This window comes from Chaetura pelagica, unplaced genomic scaffold (genome assembly GCF_000747805.2).
Source record: "Chaetura pelagica isolate M959 unplaced genomic scaffold, ChaPel_1.0 scaffold1, whole genome shotgun sequence".
Lineage (NCBI taxonomy): Eukaryota > Metazoa > Chordata > Aves > Apodiformes > Apodidae > Chaetura > Chaetura pelagica.
Genome location: NW_009951948.1, coordinates 923,818 through 942,465, shown reverse-complemented (window position 1 = coordinate 942,465; position 18,648 = coordinate 923,818). Strand labels below are relative to the sequence as shown.

General features: G+C 42.4%; 1 protein-coding gene across 1 annotated transcript in view; it reads right to left on the bottom strand.

The window, feature by feature from the left end:
- Positions 1-14,819, bottom strand: part of FER1L6 (fer-1-like family member 6) — a 60,603-nt gene extending 45,784 nt beyond the window's left edge. Inside the window, exons 1-10 of the mRNA XM_009997697.1 lie at positions 14,756-14,819; positions 13,911-14,037; positions 12,959-13,013; positions 12,732-12,863; positions 11,955-12,017; positions 7,584-7,662; positions 6,303-6,459; positions 5,032-5,218; positions 3,255-3,447; positions 1,692-2,041 (exon numbers count right to left, since the gene is read on the bottom strand). Of these exons, the coding sequence (XP_009995999.1) occupies positions 1,692-2,041; positions 3,255-3,447; positions 5,032-5,218; positions 6,303-6,459; positions 7,584-7,662; positions 11,955-12,017; positions 12,732-12,863; positions 12,959-13,013; positions 13,911-14,037; positions 14,756-14,819 (1,407 nt within the window). The remainder of the gene's footprint in view (positions 1-1,691; positions 2,042-3,254; positions 3,448-5,031; positions 5,219-6,302; positions 6,460-7,583; positions 7,663-11,954; positions 12,018-12,731; positions 12,864-12,958; positions 13,014-13,910; positions 14,038-14,755) is intronic.
- Positions 14,820-18,648: the final 3,829 nt, after the last annotated feature.

The window sequence follows — 18,648 nt, the reverse complement described above, 5'->3', positions numbered from 1 at the left end:
AGCAGGAACACAGAGCACAGGGTGCCTAATAAAGCTGAGGCTAAGGAACTGTGACACACACATCTATCTCCCATTATAAAGGAAGGAAATTGCAAATGTTTAATGTCTTCTTGCTGCCAGAATAGGTCAATAAAGTTGTGCAGTGGGGTTGAGTAATTTGCCTCTTGTCTCAGTGGCTCTATGAGACATTTTTTGCCTTGTTTATCATGTCTCCAGGTCTTGCTTTTCCTTTCAGAGAGCTCTAATACAATTACTGTGTCTACTGTAGCATGCAATATTGCTGAATGTAAAAAAAAAAATAATATCCAGCATCACTATATTATGTTGTTGCCTCTTACTCATTCTGTATTTGAAACTGAGGCACAGTAGCCAGAAATAAAGCTTTATTCCTACTAGTAATATTTATTGTTCTTAAAGTACGGTTTGCTCCTCTACCTGGAGTATTTAGTTAACACCTAAGACCAAAGCATTTGAGCTGCTCATAATTACTGCTTTCTTCCCTATAAAGGAAAATCTATATGAAATACATTTCTTCTTACCTCTATTACAATCTTCAGAGAAGAACTGAAGGACAGTATATGAGTGTAAAAATCAAGACCAGGGCATGGGTTCACACAACTGGCTTGCAATTCCCCATGCCTTTTCTTTGCTAATACTCCTGACCTGCTCCAGCTAGAACTCACGCTAGCAATGATGTATCACAGGCCAAGGAATAGCATCCACTAAGGCCAGGACTCAAGACCAAGGAACTATTTCTCCTATTGTATTTACTTGTAGAGGTGGAGTCAAAAGACCAAGAATCAGATCCATTAAAAGGACATGAGTGCCTTGAGAACCAAGGTGGGACTCCCACTGCAAAAGACAAAGTTTTGACCAGTGACATACTGAAGAGGGAAGAAAACTTGTTATAAGAATATTTTTCTTCTATATATTGGGTAAAACATAATAGAGCTTACATATGTACCAGCATGCTGCTGCTCCCATACAGTGATGTGATGGAGCAGAGAATCAAAGCTCAAGTATTGGCTCAGTATCTAAGCTCACATTCCCTGCCACAACTTCACAACCTTCTTGAAACATCATAGCACAGATCTATCCATAATGTAACTCAGCACAACAGGTGGAGTCAAGAAAGAAAAGTCAGTTGACACCAGCTGAGGCTGAGCACATGATTTGCAGCCCCTCCTAAAGAGATCAGCAATCTGAAGCTACATCGACAATGCAGAGTTTAAGAAGGAGAGTGAACCAGGGTAGACTGTCTCCCTCTGCACTTGCACAAAGTGTGCATCAGTGATTCCCTCCAAAATTCAACTTACAATTACCAATTTTCTCAAAAGAGTCCAAGAAATCAGACCTTATCATTACCAGCTGCCCCCATCAGCTCTTTATCATTTAGCAGATAGGACACCATACAAATTTCTAGAAGGAAAGTTTCTAGTTGCAGAAGGGGAATTAGGACAGGAGACCAAGCTTTATAGAAACTGAATCCTACTTGAGATTATTTATGAGTTACAGGCACACACTAATGCTCCATTTGCACTGCATTGTTATGGGAAGGTCCCAAGACTATGGAGGAGCTGTAAGGAGAAAATAAAAGCAGTAGTCTTTGATTTGAACCCAAATACACACATTGGTTTCATCCTTGGAGGCTTAGGGGCACGTGTCAATCAATCTCTTAATATCATACTAACCTCTGAAGGCACATCAAATGGCTCAACTTCCACTTCAGTTGAGTTCATCTTATCTGAAGGAGAAACTGACTTTCGATCTTCTCCTGCTTTCTCAGTTTTGTCTTTTCCTTTGGATATTTTGAAGTCTTTATCTTTAGATGGCAACTTGATATCCTTGATTAAACTTGAGAACTTCGACTCACGGGCTCCTCCTGAAAGTATCTCCACAGCAATCTCAATGAAGAGACGTCCCCTGAAGGAGACCCCTTCTCCAAAACCTTCATTAAGCTCCTGGTGGTCATCCATGAGGCTGTGATTCCTGGGAGAGCCATAGAGATTGATCCAGGCAGGCCCAAATGTAGGCAAAAATCCTGGAGATAAAGCACATTTTATGGTATTTCCATGAATAGCACATTCTCCTCACTCTCTGCTGCAAGAAATCTTGCCTCTTGCACATAAAAATACAAACCTGGACCCACTTCCATGCAGGTGGGGACCACTTCATACAGAGCATGCTTTTGCACAGCAATTCTTAGGAACCAAGAAACCTCTGCCAATATCAAATAGGAACTCTGACAGTATGAATGAAGCTTCTTCTCCAAGGTCTTTGTACCACGTGTGCTGGGGCACGAGGCCTATTGCTCCCCTTGAAAAACAGAGCTTGCTCCCTCAGACTGAAGGCTGGGGACATGGTGGGAGATGAATAGAGGCCTTCTCACCGTGTCCAAACTGTTCCCACTACTCACCTTACGTGACTTCTCTTTTATTTTCTGAGTAAGGACTCATTTGAATATCCAAGTTTATGGAGTTATCGTGCCTTTGCAGAGCGGTGATAACTAAACATGTTCCACACTTGAATCTCACTGCATAAATTGCACCAGGGGAGGTTCAGATTGGATATCAGGAAAAATTTCTTCACTGAAAGAGTGGTAAGGCATTGAAACAGGCTGCCCAAGAAGGTGGTGGAAGCACTGTCCTTGGAAGTGTTAAAAAAATGGGTAGATGTGGTGTTTCTGGAGATGGTTTTGTGGTGATGGGGTTGTGTGGCTGATGGTTGTGCTTGATGCATGTAGGCACAGGTAAGTGAAAAGACTCCAGACAGTGAATTTTACCTCACCATGTGAAGACAAACATACTAGCTCGTGGTACCTCCTTGAGCTATGATAGCATTCAGCTGAGCCCTACGTAGAAATTTGGCTCTTACTAGGTAGATCAAAAACACAGCCCTGCTCTGCCCATGGACTGCACTTTGTGTTTTCGTTGCCAGACAGAAACTGGCACAAACTATAAACTGACATCAGTCGTCCCTAGTGGACTAGAGCAGACTATTGCCACAGCCACAAAGAAGGTACCAAATTATGTAGCAGCCCTGGAGCAAGAAAGGCAGTGACAGACCACCATGTACCAAGCAAAACATAATGTAACTTCAAAGTAAGCAAGAAAAGGTCTGTCAGAAACAACAAAAACTCTGGATGTTCACTTGAGCTCTGAGCATTCCTGAAATGGGATTAGTCAATGTCCAGGTCCCAAACAAGTAGATTTTAACTGAAGGGCATATTCTGGAACAGACATTTTCCCCTTTACCTTTGTCACCATCTTGCTCATTTGATATTTTCTTCAAGTCAATGAAGTGGGTGGCTAAGGCCACATCATTCATGCTGCCTTCATCCCAGACCTGGATTTTGACTCGTCGGCAGAGTGGAGGGAACATTTCCTTGAAAACAATCTGCTCATGCCATGTTGGATCTGCACAGTTCTTTTGCACTGATGTCCGACCCTGAAACGAAAATCCACCAAAATTTAACCCCAAGAGGGTCAAACTCAGGAGAATGGCAATGAGTATAGCATGCATTGTACTCAGCAACATCTCTCCAGTCATTTTTAAAACACAAATGTCTTATCTTGAAAGTACTTTGGCTTTTTCATCGGCTTGTTTATTTTCCCTCTATGTCTAATAAAAGACCTCGTTATGGCTAAAGGATCCTCACACAGCAGAGCCTGGAACAAGATCTAATTCTTCAGGGCCCTGATGCACAAAACAGATCTGTGAAGCCAGATTTTGACATTTCAGCTACAAACTACAAACATCTTCAAATGGTTTTTGAAATACCTGGGCAGTTGTAACAGAGCCCAGCTCGTCTCATAAAAGATAAAATTCATTACAGCTGCCAGGCTGCCTGTGCCAATGAAATTACCTTAAATGGGCCAATTTATCTCATATAAAATATGATTGCTCTGCCTTGTGTGCTGAGCATATGCCTGAGTGCTGGGGATGTAGAGGCTGGAAACATTCCTTCCAGCCTGAAGGAAATGACAGGACTGTGTCTCAGTCCATGCAACCAGAGGCTGTGGCAAGTCTTCTACTCTCACATTTGGTGGGGAGAATCAAGTCAGAAAACCCACCAACAATACCTCTAAACCCACTCTTTACACACCAGCATGCAAATTCACAGCAGTGACCTGTTCTTGAACCTGAAGTAGCTGCACACATTTGACCTTTTGTAAACTGTAACTTTTAAGAGATAACACTTTGCAATTTGAATTCACAACAAAACACAAAATCAGCACCAAGGGCCTCATTCTCATGCCTGAAAGATCTGTAAAGGACTAGCTGGAGTTCTCTCCAAGGCTTCCTAGCACACAGAAAGCGTTGCTGGCTTTAAATTATTCCCACTTTGATTCTTTCCTTATTACCAGTAATCAAGATGAACTCCGTGATAAGGTGTTTCATGGCTGTACCCCAGAGGAACCAGGCCCCGTGGACCTCCTCTGCACTTCTCTTCCACCAAAGTCAGAAGGTCCTCTTAGCAGCTCTCTGTGTTACCATGTTTGATGTTGAAGGAGCTCTGGGAGCAATTAAGCCAGGTAACACTGAGACAGAGCCTATTCACATGCTTCTCTGCTACCTACAGAAAAGCTGCAAGGGTCCTGAATTACAGCACATTAATTCAGAAGTCAGAACACAGCCCTAAAATCCAGATTGAACCATCTTTACCAATTTCAGTCCCACTTCCATCTTTCAGTCTAGGGAGACTAGATTATAGCATTTAACTAAGACCACACTGGGTACTTCACTGCCTTTTAACTTGATGTTTCAGTTACAAATCTGCAGGTTTCACTTTCCCCTCCTTCTGTCTGACCTACTACCAGGAGGCTGATATTAGATCTGCTGGCATTAAGTGTTTCCAGCACTTTGCTCCTGAATAATTTAGGAACAGAACATTTTCTTTCTGATTAAAGAAATACATGTTTTACTTAATTTATATAAGTGTAAGTTAAAGGACATCCATGTCATCATCTGCCTGTTACACAGCTAATAGGAAAGAAGGCCTACATTTGTGATCAAGAGGATCCCAATTACCATTTGACCTGCAAACATGACCACCACATAGGGATCCACAAGGTCCTTACTGTCGCCTATGAATGCTTTCGTGACATTGGCCATGATGCTAGAGTTCATCTTTGGAAGTCCTTCTGCTTTGTAAATTCTCACATAAAATCTGGCCCATGGTCTCTCAGATGGAAAGCCCTTGGGGATCAAGAGGTTCCTGAAAGAAAAAAAGCCATGTCCTTAAAATGGAAAACTCAGACAGCAAAGTGTTATTTTTCCAACAAAATTGTCATCTTGGTTTAGCTTGAATCCTGAGAAGAGATAAAAAGGTGTATGATTTTGCTTCTGCATCTGAACCACAACATTTTCTGGTTACCACGAGAAACTGGTGCAACATTATTCAGCAAACAGGTCTCTTTGATATCAAACTACAAAGGCACAGAACACACAGTTTGGAGGTGCCCTATCAAGGCCATCTGATCCAACCCTCTGCTCAAAGTATGTTCAGTTTGATCAGGTTGCTCAAGACCAGGTCCAGAATATTCTGACTATCTCCAGGAATGGAGACTCTCTTTGGGCCTCTATTACCTTTGACTGCCTTAGTGATAAACAAAATTCTTGTGTCTGTTCTGAAATTCTCTTGTTCTAACTTGCATCCAAAGTTTCTCATCCTTCTATTGTAACTCTCAAAAAAGCTTGACTCTGTCCTCCTCATGTAAGATTCTCCTCAACCTAGTCTTCTTAAGGCTCAGGGAACCTACCCTTCTCTACACACACACACCTCCCTTTCCCTTTGGACCACATGCTCCAGCCTTCCATCATCTTAGTAGCTCTCCATGGACTCAATCCGGTATGTCAGTACTGGCCAGAAACATTGCTCCTGTAAAATTACAAGTGTGCTGGCAACACAACTTACCACCTTGAACTTCTGTATTTTACAAGGAGAACGCTAATGTACTTGAATTTATTTAAGGCTATGAAAAATATCCTTGCACATACACCTGACAGAGGAAGGAATAGCTTTTCCTCATCTTTTTCCTTCTTACTTCACAGCTCTTCATGAATACTTAAATGGTTTCAAATGGGCAACCCTATCAGCTGCAGAGAACTGACCCTAACATGCCCTTCAATTTAGTTGAGAAGATTGTAAAAAGCCTCTTTGAGCACATCAGAATAGCCAGATGTGCAATGCTGCCCTGCTGTTAACCCTGAGTTAATAAGGAAAGGATTGAAAGGAGAGCAGAAGACTTTTAAAGTACTTAGTAAAAAATGAAGCAATAAAAAAGAAACTATTGCAGTACTTTTCAATCTGCTCCTCAGAATCAGCTGTTTTCTGTGTAGCTTGTATTGCATCACCTTTCCCAGTCACACTGATGTCACACTTCAGGTATCCTTTGGCTCCCGTCCTAATGTCAGCAGGGTCTGTGAGAAGTGCCCACTTGTCACAAAACTGATGACCTGCAAAATGCACAGACTTTAGCATCTGAAACAGAGGATGCAAAAAATGCGAATATTTCTCCTCACCACCCCTGGAAAGGGCACTGCAAACAACATTTCAGCTTTCAGGAAGGTCATGCTGAAGTACAATCGCTCCCCACACACAGCTGGGGGGTCCAAAATTTTGTGTGACCAAAAAGGCAAACAAGAGGATTGATCTAGAGCTTGTCAAGAATGAGCTCATTTTCATCAGTTTTTCCTGAAATCAATGACTAAAGACCAGTGGAAGGTCTGCTGACATTCAGCAGCTGACTGAAGGCTGCAGCTTTATGAGGACAGACCACCTTTTTGATGAGATCTGTTCTAAGATCTCAGTACTCTCCCACAACAAAACCCTTGCTGGGAGCTGTGTGTGGCCAGGGTAACACTTGCAGCCCTCTGAGAAGGGAAGGAAGGAAGGTGGGCAGCCACCAGAGGAAGAAGAAGCAGCCAAAAGCAGGTTCAGCTTCATCTTCCCAGTGGGAAAACACACAAGACAATTCACCTAAGACAGCCCTTGCTGCAGCCCTGCTTGGGCAACCTTCCTCAAGCAAGGCCTTTAAACCTTACATTAGGTCCTTGGCAAGCACCCTGGATGTGTAAAGGAGTGAGAGGGAGAGAATGGAGTGTACCAGGGATATGGGCTCAAGATCAGCCCTCAGACACTGCCCTCCTGAACAGGAAATATAGGGCTCAGTTCAGAGACTAGTGCAGACTCTGAGTACAGACATAGTCTGCTCTCTTCACTCAGGACATTTTTCACCTTTTAATCCATGGTCTATCCCACACTTTGTCCCTCCACCCTGTCTATCCCCACACATGCAGCCAAGCTTTGGGTGCTCTGTGATGAATGAGTGGAAGTGGTTTTCATAAGCATTCTCCTGCCCCCAAAAAGAAAAGTCAGCCAGACTGTCCAGGTGTTTTCAATGTATAACTTTTTCTTTTTTTTTTAAATTGTCTGGTGCCCTGGTATCCAAATAGTAAAACAATCCTTCCAAAAACCTTGTTAAGTTTATCCCTTGGCATAAACCACAAGGACCTAACAGACAAAAAACAAAACGAAACAAAACCAAAACCCCACAAAAGCAGAGAAATGCATCACTTACCTGGCTGATGGTACACTGTCCCCAGATCTACCTTAAAGGAGCCTATCAGCACACTCCCAATTAGTTTATTGTGCATGACCTGTTAGAAAAAGGCAGGTTAAATAATGTCACTATCTCTCCTCCCAGTCAGCATAAGAAAGAGGAATCAAAATAAAGATCACATTTTGTTCAGAAGTAATGAGCAGCAGCATCCAGCACCAGGTAAAACTGAGTGTACATTGCTACAGCAGATACAACTAGCTTTTGGAATCTGTTCTTCATCCAATATTGTGCCAATTTAGAAACAAATACAATTGCATACGAACGGAATCACACAGGTCCATCCCAGGTCTCAGGCTTATATAGAGCAGGAATTGGATGGATCTCTCTTCAGAGCAGATGCAGTTATATGACTTACCCTGGCAGTTTGAAATAAATCATAATGAATATAAACACACAGGGCATAACTGGTTTCACACCAGGCTGCAGAAATCATATCACTTTCTGTGCAATAGATGAATTGCCATAAGAACTGAGACAACTCAAAGGAAAAAGAATTAAAGTGTTTGTTTGCAACATTTCTTTGTGCACGTAAACTAGGAAGAGACTCGATTTTGATTTATGCTCCATAATAATAATGAAATCTGAGAAGTGGTATAGATGTAAATGAGATGACAAGCAGGCCCCAGTGAGTCTGTCTCCTTACCCTTCCTGCCAAGTAATGAATTTAATTTAAGTTAATTCAAATTTAATTAATAATTTCCTTTTGCCATGACTCCTGGATCTATGGACTCCAGTGTCTAATTTTCAAATACATCCATGTGCTTCACTCCACAGACAAGGCAGAGAATAGCAACATCTTCTAACAGAAGGCTGACTCTGGAACTGTATGTCACAAAAAATATATCTCAGTTTCAGACTAGCTTGAAAGCTTGAAACCTATTCTTTGTTCGTGGAAGAGCTCTTGAATGCAGGCTGAATTGTCTGGAACACCTTGGCTAAACTGCAAACAGAAACTAAGCTCATGGGATTCAAGTCCAGAGAAGCTAAATTTAAATATTAGAGCTAAACAATCAAGCCTCTAAGACCATTTTAGGAATCTGGAATCCATCATATCCTGGCATTGGACTTACACATCCTAGATAGGGATACAAGACTTCTGTGATTTTACATTGGATTTGTCATGTGACTTTGTTTTGTGTGTTTTTCTTTCAGATAACCAGAAGACACATGTTCCAGAGTAAAAATAACTGACACTTTCATCAAGATCCACCAGAAACTTCAGGAGTTTTCTAGCTGCAACATAATGTCATTCCCCATTAAATGTTTGGGGCCATTGTGCCCCTGTGATTCAGGAAACACACTCAGTTGTCCTTGGTAATTCCTTACTTCTAAATAGAAGGAGTTTCTAGGGCCAATCAAGAGTGGAGCAAGCAGCAGTTTTATTTTACTCTACTATCAAAGCTCAAAAATTAAGCAAACTACATGTGGGAGAGGAGCCAGTGTGAAGCCAAAGCACTGTTGCTGCTTTTCATCACTCCTTGATGCTGTCGGGTCCCATCACAGCACTGGACCCTTGCTTGGGTGAGGTTGGACCTAGGGTCTATGAGGGTGGGGAAGAAACCATGAAAACTGGTGGGTTTCATCCTGAAGCCAGGCAAAGCTAGAGATTTGGAGGAACTACATGGAAGTAGGAGTTAGCCCAAATCAACTGATCCAACGGGGGATGGATTGAAGGGGAAAGATGGCTGTAAAAAAATAATTCCTTTAAGACCAGAAACAGAAAGAGGTGATGTGAGGAGTCCAAAGTGGTGAAGTCTCATTGCTTTTTGCATCCAACCAAAATGATTCCATGATTCCATTATTTTCTCTCCAGGATATGCCAGCATGTTCAGAGAGCACAAGATGTGTAAACGTTACTTCTCCATCCTTGAGGAGATGTGCTGTGTGAAATGTGGTGCCCTTGGGTAAACACCCCCTGCTCCCACTGAAACGATGGTGATTTCCACTCCCTTTGAACCCCTGAAGAAATAACCCACTGCTTCTGTCCAATGCTCTGCATCTTTCCTGGTACCTTTTTAGAAGCATATTTTTTCTAATGTAACTGAGCAGATGATCATGAAGCTTATAGAAAACATCCTTCCTTATCTCTGAGAGAGAGCATCACATCTACATTATACCTATTAAAGGTTTATGTTTTTCCACACTTCATTGACTACAGTTGACTGAACAGTTTTCTTCAGATTTTCTGAATGAGGACAACAATGAACTAAGCCGGGAATTATTTCAGTACTGGAGATCCAGCTTTAGTGTGAAAGAGACATCTGTTTTAATGCAGCATTCCTACAGGGCTGCTGGAATGCGCTGGAAGATATTAATGAAGAAAAAAATCTGTTCATTAGCAGGAGCTAAGATATGGAAAATCTCATTTGTCCCTCAAATGCAGGGTTTGAATACAGCTAGATAACTGAACTGATGGACAATGGCACTAATCTTCTTCATTTTCCTTGAGCTTCCATATGCAGATGAGTTCATTTTAACAGATTAAGCAAATTCAGAGAGTGAATAACTGCTGGTAATGGGGGCTGTCAATCTTTATTTCTCCTTAAGTGAGATTTCTTCTAAGCTAGTGCTTTGAAAATTTCCATCCCCCAGGGTTTCCTTCACCCCCAGCACACATATTTCCTCTGTTTGTTTCTATTCCCCTGATAGATTGCATAATTAATCTGTTTTCGTAGCATTCATGAACATTGCACTAGGATAGTTTGGGTTGTAGTGGGTTCTTTAAAAAATAATTTTAACTAGACGACCTTTAATTTCTTAGTATTGCACCTTCACCTGCTACAAATCAAGTAAGTTTGCTGAGCCTGATGAAACTGAGCAGATTTACAGCAAGTAATAGGGACACATTGCCCCACACCCCCAACACACTCAGAAAGCTGGCACTCTTCCCTCCACCACTGGATATATTCTTATCAAAAGAATGTGAGAATGGAAAGACTGGTCGTGTCTTGGAGAAAAAAAATACGTCCCCAAGCAGCAGTAGCTCACAAGAGTTGTTACCTGTTCCACATCAGAAACAGATACTGGGGCCATACTCTGTGATATAAGTCATAACAGTGAGATTATATTTACTCCCATGGAAAAGAAGGGTCATTCTCAGCCTGTAGTAAACTCATTCCTCAGGGATAAATGAATGTCAGACCTGCAGATACCTTATGTAGGTATGGATTTCATATATTTGAGCTGTGCATGTGATACAGTGGGCTTGAAATGGAGCTTAGGATTCAGACTGTCAGTTTACTACCAGCACTGAAAACCAAGGTGTCCAGCTGGCTGTGTGTAAACCAACAATTCTTCCTCTGTAGCTGGGAAAACTCACTGTATTAGCAGCTCAGCAAAGCAGGTACACAAAGCACCTCTCTAAGAGGTTTTGCATGGGTGTTTCCCACAGCTCCTGACCACTGCCTGTCTCTGTTGAGCAGAACCAGCACAGATCCTCTCCTGCAGTACTTTTTGAAATGAACAAACAACTTTGGGGAGGAAGAACTTTTCCTGGAGCACCAGCTCACTACTCATTTCTCTTGCTAAGGGGTGGGGATTATGGCAGTAGAAATGCAAAAAAAAACAGCTCATGAAGGGCACAGCCTGTGATACTTTTAAGTAATACAAATACAGGGCTGTCCTTAATTCCTTAGCAGCTTTGCTAAATATGGTGATGAACCTCAGGAGCCTGAGGTAAGATAATTAGCTTGGCTCCATAGACTTGGCCTTCCAAACTACAAATCACTATCTAGTTCCCCATGTCCAAGAGCACGTGTCTCTCCCATCAGGGCTGTTCTGAGATGTCACATAGCTTCCCTGGGACTTTACTTGCAGCAAGCAAGCAGTGAACTTTTAGAGCCCACACCCATGCTAACAGCAACCAGCCACTGACATTCCTAGACAGCCACAGCTGAGGGTAAGGTACCTGAATAGTTTAGTTTGGAACAGTTGCATCTGAGGAACTGAGGTAAACCAGAAGTTTCACCTCGGTCATTTGAAACAAGTGGCAACTTGAAAATTGGAGAGATTGTCATTGCTGACAAGAGTTAACTAAGATGAATTTTCTTATTCTCTCACACAGATTGCCAGCCCAGCAATGAGTGTCCCTGAAAATGCACACTTAATGTTCCTTTAGGGTTATGTTCCTTCAAATCTTTGCCAGCTGCCTTTCCTCCTTTTCCTCTCCACTATCCTCTCTTCTTATTATTCTTCATGCTGACTTTATAGCATTCTTGGTACCTAAAATTATTTCTCCTTTTAACTACATCAAAAAGAATAATTTAGAGCCAAAGTGGCACAGACAACAACGGCCCTTGCTCACCCTGCCAAGCTCTTCTAGGTACTTACAGAGATGTTGATTATTTTGTCAAACAGAAACGTCTGTGGTCCCATGAAATCAAACACAAAGTACTGTGGGAAAAGAAGAGAGCAGATCAGAATTGTCCTTGTGCTGGTAGCCAGTGATGTCAGCAACATGGTTTAGCTTCTTGGGTTACCACACAGAGCCCCAGAGAGACACTGGGGGTGCTGGGGATGCAGCAGTGGACACAGCCAAACCCTTTCCGTGCTCCCTGGCTTGTGTTTGCCATGGTACAGACCTGCTTTCTGCTCTCCCCCTTGCATGGCTGCACAGCACTGCCCTTCACAAATGTCCATGGCCCTCACTTTGCATCAGAGGGTATTGCCAAAAGTGACAGGAGGCACAGGGAAACCCAAAGGACTGGTTGGTTTGGGGAGCTGTTTTGGTCTCATTTGTCACCAGCTGGGACAAACACATGCTGAGAAAAGGCTGAAACAGTGAAATGGTAGAAAAGGGAGGTTGGGGGGACAGCTTAGATCAAGCTCCCAAATGGATCATTTGAAAAAATGGAGAGGCAGTGAGAGTAGGTTGGGTTGTGGTGGAGGGGGTGGGCAACAGGATGGGCAGAGCTTGAGAAGGCAAAGAGCAAATAGAGCTAAATCCAAAATGACTATTGATGTTTGGTCAAGCTTGAAGCTCAAACAGCTTTCTGCTCAGACATGCAGGTGCTACAAACTTAGTTTGATCTACCCTTTTGATCTACCAAGTGGTGGCGGCCACCTAGAGTCACTGAAGAAAGTTCCTTCTTCAAGTAAACCACCTACCTCATTGTAGAAAGGGGCGTTTGTGCCTTCTTTTACTGTAGTTTGCTTCTTCTCATCACCTATCTCAATGATAACCACAGGGTCGATGTTCTCACCCACCAGCTGCCTGGCCTCAATGATGGTAATGGCAATCTGTGGGGCACAAGGACACCATGGGTGCTCCTGGGCTCAGGTCCAGCCTGCCTGAGGTTGTCACAGGCACATAAGGACTGTCACCCCTTGCTCACCTGGTAGTTCTGGGATTTCGTTTCCTCTTCATGAATTCTGGTCACCAGCTTTGCCCTGTTTAAATTACAAAACAGGTCATTAGGCATCTCTAGGCAAGACCTGCTTTTGGGCACATGTTGAAAAGACTTCTTGTCACTAAGCAAGCATTACTTATGGCAGGCAGCTTTGTTGTGAATTCTTAGGCTTGGTTTCATCAGCAGAGACCATCTCTGTCTTTCTCACATACTTGGTTACAGGGAAATTTTTTGCATCCACACAGACCCAGTCAGCCACCTGCCCTGCATGGGAACGATTTAACTTGTTGATCTCATCAAACATGACTTCATTCCTCACCTGCGTGGGAAAAAAAGCCAATACAACTACACAAGCTCTTCTCTATAGAGTTTGCTGTTCATGTTGGCTCATTTTCACCAGCAGCACAGCTGAGGCACTCTCAGCATCCATTTCAGTCTCTCCCTGCACTGGACAGCATCTCATGACAATCTGCCTTTAGCTGTTAATATTTTGCTGACAGCAAAATAAGGAATTTATTCACTATATTCCATCAGCAGGGAGGATTTTAGCCATTTGTTGGAAAGCAGAGCTTTATTACATGTAATGTGGCTTGGGAAGACAAGTGTTATGGAACAGGTTGCTCAAGGAAGTTGTGGATGCCCCATCCCTGGAAGTGTTCAAGGCCTGGTTGGATGGGACACCAAGCAACTTTATCTAGTGGGACACGACCTTACCAATGCAGGGAGTTTGGATCTACATGATCTCTAAGGTCTCTTCCAACCCAAACCATCCTATAATTCTGTGATTCTATGGACAACATCCCACTCTGTCATGTGGGACTGAGGGGATCACTGCTGTCAGCAAATGGATTTTCTGCCAGCAGGTGAATTGTCCTAAAGCAATGACATTCCTAAGAAGGATGGAAAAGGTGTTTTGGTCAGGTATGCCAAGAAGCACCTTTTCCTCTTTGGGCTTAGGGATCCAAAAACATTGGACAGTGCATCGCTGTTCATCAGGTTGTCCTCTCCCTCCTCTTTTCTTCCAAGAGTGTCATGGTGAAGATTTGGACTTTCTTCATGATCACCTGAAGAAGAAAACAACCAAGAAAGTAAAACACACCTCAGATTTCTACTAGCAAAAAGCTACATTGGAGCAGAGCAGTAAATTCATCAGCATGAAGTGAATATTTTATTTATTTGGGTATCAGAATTAGAGATGCAGCAGTGGTTTGCACTCAGCTGCAGTGCTTACAGCACCAGCTCCCCTCCCGTGCAGGGGAATGCATCCTTGGCTTGGAAACCAACAGTGTATTAAGAGACAGAAACAGGAGACCCATATCTGGTAAAAATAACAAAATATTATTAAAAATTAAAAAAAAAAAGAAAATAAAACAGCTGGGATATATGTAAGAGGAGAATTGCTATTAAGTAAAGCTCCCAGCTCTGTCAAGCCAGCCCATCCAGATACAGAGCCTACTCGGGTTCTGTTGTGTGAATTATCTATCTCTAGAGTAGAAGAAAAACTTTCAAAAATATATCATCTCTCTACAGTAAGAGTCAGGCTGACATTTTGCTTTACCAGATACAGCTGTCTGAACTCAGAGAATCTGGAGATGGACTTAATGAAACAGTTAATGCAAAAAAAACCTGTCTCTCGTTTACTTGGGAGTGATAAGGAGTTTACTGCCTGTTTTATCAACACTAAGCCCTAAGACACAATTCAAATGAGTTCCCTTGAAGTTAGACATAATATAACTCCCCACCTGCTCTTCCCTACAGCAATGTTGATTTATGAGGCCTTACCCAGTACATCTTTGTTTGCAATAGTCAACCCTTTCTCGCCTTTTTTCTTCTTCTTCAGCTTCATGCCAGCAAACAGCCCCTTTCTTAAAGAAATGAAGAGAAGCAATCAGTGTGGTGTCTTCAAGCCCTTTTCTGTGCTGTACTCTGATTTAACTCAAGGAACTGCTAAGAGGGGGGGTTGATTTCCAAGTTAGATAATTATATTTTGATTTTTATTTTGTTAAAAGCAAACAAGAGAAACCTCTGGCTTTATGCTTCATCCCAGTTTGTTTATTTTTAAAATTTGGTCACGTACAGGCAAACCTACTGAGAGAAGAGCCAAAATCTATTTTCAAACCAAGACAGCAAGCAGCAAAGAAACTAAATCCGAGATAAGTTTCCAAGCTAATTACTTCCCACACATGTATTCCTTATGCTTGTGACAAGGCCAGACATAAAAGCTTCTCACAAATTACGGGTTCCACATCAAAAGCAGTTTTCCCGTGAATTAAGATAAATATAAAAGCATTTGTGTAAACCTCCCTTGTGAGGACACCCACTGTATCAGTGGCTTATGCACCCCAACAACTTTTGTCATTTATTTAGTTTGTTCTCATTCCCTTCCAGCAGCACAGCCATGAGCAGGACTGGAGAAGAGTTTCTCCTCAAGCTGTGTTAGGGAGATGCTTCAGCCCAGCATCAACCCCAGCTACCACTTCATGGGGCTTCTCTGCCTCCTACTTCTTCCTATACAAGATTAGTGAATTGATCCAGCTGAAAACTATCCATCTCAGTTAAAGCTTGGTGATGTAATTTTTGAAATCATGCCTGCTTGAAGTAGCCCTGTAGCCTCATCACAGCTTCCTTGTGTTCAACACAGTTTTAGCCACAACCCCTTGCCAGGAACCTACCAATCCGACGACAAGATACATTCATGAGGTCAGAAGTACACAGAGAAACATGGCCCTGGTCTGGTTGCCATCACAGATAAAATATGTCCAGTTATTCAGCAAGTGTCCATGGTGCAGTCCTGCTTCTTGGGACACTGATGGGAAAATTCCCCATGGCCCTGAGGCAGCAGCCAGTACAGCTACCAAGGTAACATAAAGCAGCTCTCCCAGGCCAGGTTGACTGTTCAGAGCTCTGTACTGGTTGTTCTTTTCCTGTTTTACTCTTCCATTAGTCCTTCAGCTCTTCAGTGAGTAGAGAGTACAGAAACAGCAGATGTGTTTTGTAGAGTTGGTTTTAAAGATGGGATCAAAAGCTCTATATATGTCATACAGTCTTTCCCCTCAAAAAGGGTCTCCTTTTTCCTGCCATAGGCACCAGGCCCTCTGCCTTGGTTGCCAGCCAACCTCACCCCACCAAACTTTGTTGTTTGCATTGTGCAGGGTTTCGGGCCATGGAAACTGATGTTGTTCTGGTATTTTGCAAGCACAGACCAGTGTATGACTACAAGACTTATAGCCTAAACAGTCTCCAATTCACACCTGACCTACTGCTCCCACTTCATGCTCTAGAGATGAGGCAGGAGATGATACTGCAGAAAAGGACAGCTCTGGGAAGAAGATGGGGCTTCTCCCCTCTTCCCCTGAGCAGTGCTCAGTACAGCATCCATCTTCAGCAACATGGAAGAGAAGCACCATTTTCTGTGTTAAAGTCATGCCCAGAGAGCCCCATTCAACACAAGGTTTTGTCTGTCTTGCAATTGCCTTACTTTGGGAAATGGTTTGCTGGTTTTTATTCTTCTTCATATTTTCCTTGTCTTTTCTTCCTTTTACAAAATGTGTGTTTTTAAGCCGCATGATTCATCATTTGGGAAGGGGTTGGGGAGTAGAAATCAAATCTCTGAGCACTGGAGTGTGCAATTTAATTTTTACAGGCTCCTGAAAGTTTCTGGAGGCTTGAACCAGTGCTTAATACTGACCCTTAGTGTCTACACAGATCTTCTCTGCTGCCAATAAAGGCCTGGCAAAACAGTAACTATAATGTAAGAAATATACATAGGGAAATTCTTCCTTAAGGGTAAAATGGACAGTGCTTGGAATATTGGTGGGCAATAATGGACTCTTGACTTTGAATGCTTGAGCAAAAAGAAAAAAGAAAAAATGGGAAAAGATGTCAGTAGAACTAAACCAGGTTTAAGCAGCTGTTTTCATTAAAGAAAAGCTTATTGATTTATCATTCTGAATCAACCTGACCAACTTGACTTATACTCAAAAATCCAGTCATTGTAAATTATTCATTTGGCTTTGATTTTGAAAATGTAAATACTGTTGTTGGAGATCTTACCTGCTTACTGAAATCAACACAGTTTTGATATCTATAGTATAGTACTGAAATACGCAGTTCTGCTTGCAGGCAAGTTGGTCTTTTCAAATTTGAAATGTCAAGAAAAACATTTCAGCATATTGGAAAGATTTCATTTTGAAATGTTGGAATTATATGCTTTTATATTTTGAATTGTTTACACCTTATTTTGAGAGATGAAACATTCACTAAATCCCTTGCAAGGTTGCAAGCAGTGGTGGATTTCAGCCCACCTGGAACTCCACTTTTATTAGTACACTGCTCTCTACTGTTTTCCTGATTACTGGCCATGCTGTTCCAAGAGGGGCATGATTTCATGGTACAGTTTTTCCAATGAAAGTGATGTGCTGCATATTAGAGAGGGAAAAACAATCTATGCAGCTGGAGAATTTTGTGCTAGTAACTCTACTGATGAACAAACCAGGAGAGTGGAAACATGAAGGATTTCATATAATGGCAACATTTTTCATTTTTCTTCTGCTGGCCACAAACATGCATTAATAAACATTTTTTTCCCCTATCAGCAAAGAAAATGTTTGTCTAAATTGCTGCAGGAATAAAAACTTACCTGGGGAAACACACAGCCTCACTAGCCCAAACAAACAGGCACCTATAAGCTGAGCAAACCTGATAGCAACCAGTGCTCAAACATCTGAAATCACCTACAAACTTGAGGTGCATTTAGCTATGCAGGAAAAGCAACTGCAAACTGGGAAGGGAAGCTGAAAATGTTTAAATGTTTTATTCAGAGCAAGCAAATGAAGTTTATTAGCCAGGCCCAAGAGGAATGTCAGCAATGCTGGGCACAAGTGCAGAAGATTCACAACTGCCATGAGCCAAGGAAGCCCCAAACCCAATCAGTGTGAGTGGGAATTGAGCACCAAGACAAAAACAGCTCAAGCAAACAGGAGTCAGAAAGTAACTGCAGGGAATTGTCATAAATAACACCTGATGTGGAAAGTGGGCCATTTTCCATGATTTTTATGTTTGCGGAACACACAGAATCATGGAATTGTTGAGGTTGCCACAAAGATCATTACATTCCAACCTCCTATTCTGAGCAGGAACATCTCACACTAGGCCAGGCTGCACAAAGCCTCATCCAACTTGGCCTTGAACACCTTCAGGGATGGGACATCTACAACTTTGCTAGGCAACCTATTCCAGCACCTTACTGTACCTCACAGTACCAAAACTGCTTAAAGACAGAACAACAGAAGTTGCCATGATGTAGTGACAGGAAGAGAAACAGCCAAGCTTGAGATAACTGCACAGATGCCAACAGCAAATCTCTCTTTGAAGCAAACCAGATTTCAGTCTCAGCCTTTTAGCCTGCCAGATGTTCAGGCACAGAGAGGCATCAGGGAACACCTGAGCTCTCCTGCAGCTCTGGCCCCACCAGTTGCCTCAGCCAATTGCATCTGTGGCCACACAGAGAATTGTTGCTCAAAAGTGCTGGAGAAACAGCAAGCACAAGCAGCTTGCAAGACTCAGCCATAGGAAAGGAGAAGAACACAAGGCTGTTCACCAAGATGGCAGGGGAACATTCATTATACATTGGATCTGCCAGTGGGAATCTTCTCTGTAAAGGTCTAAGTCAAGGA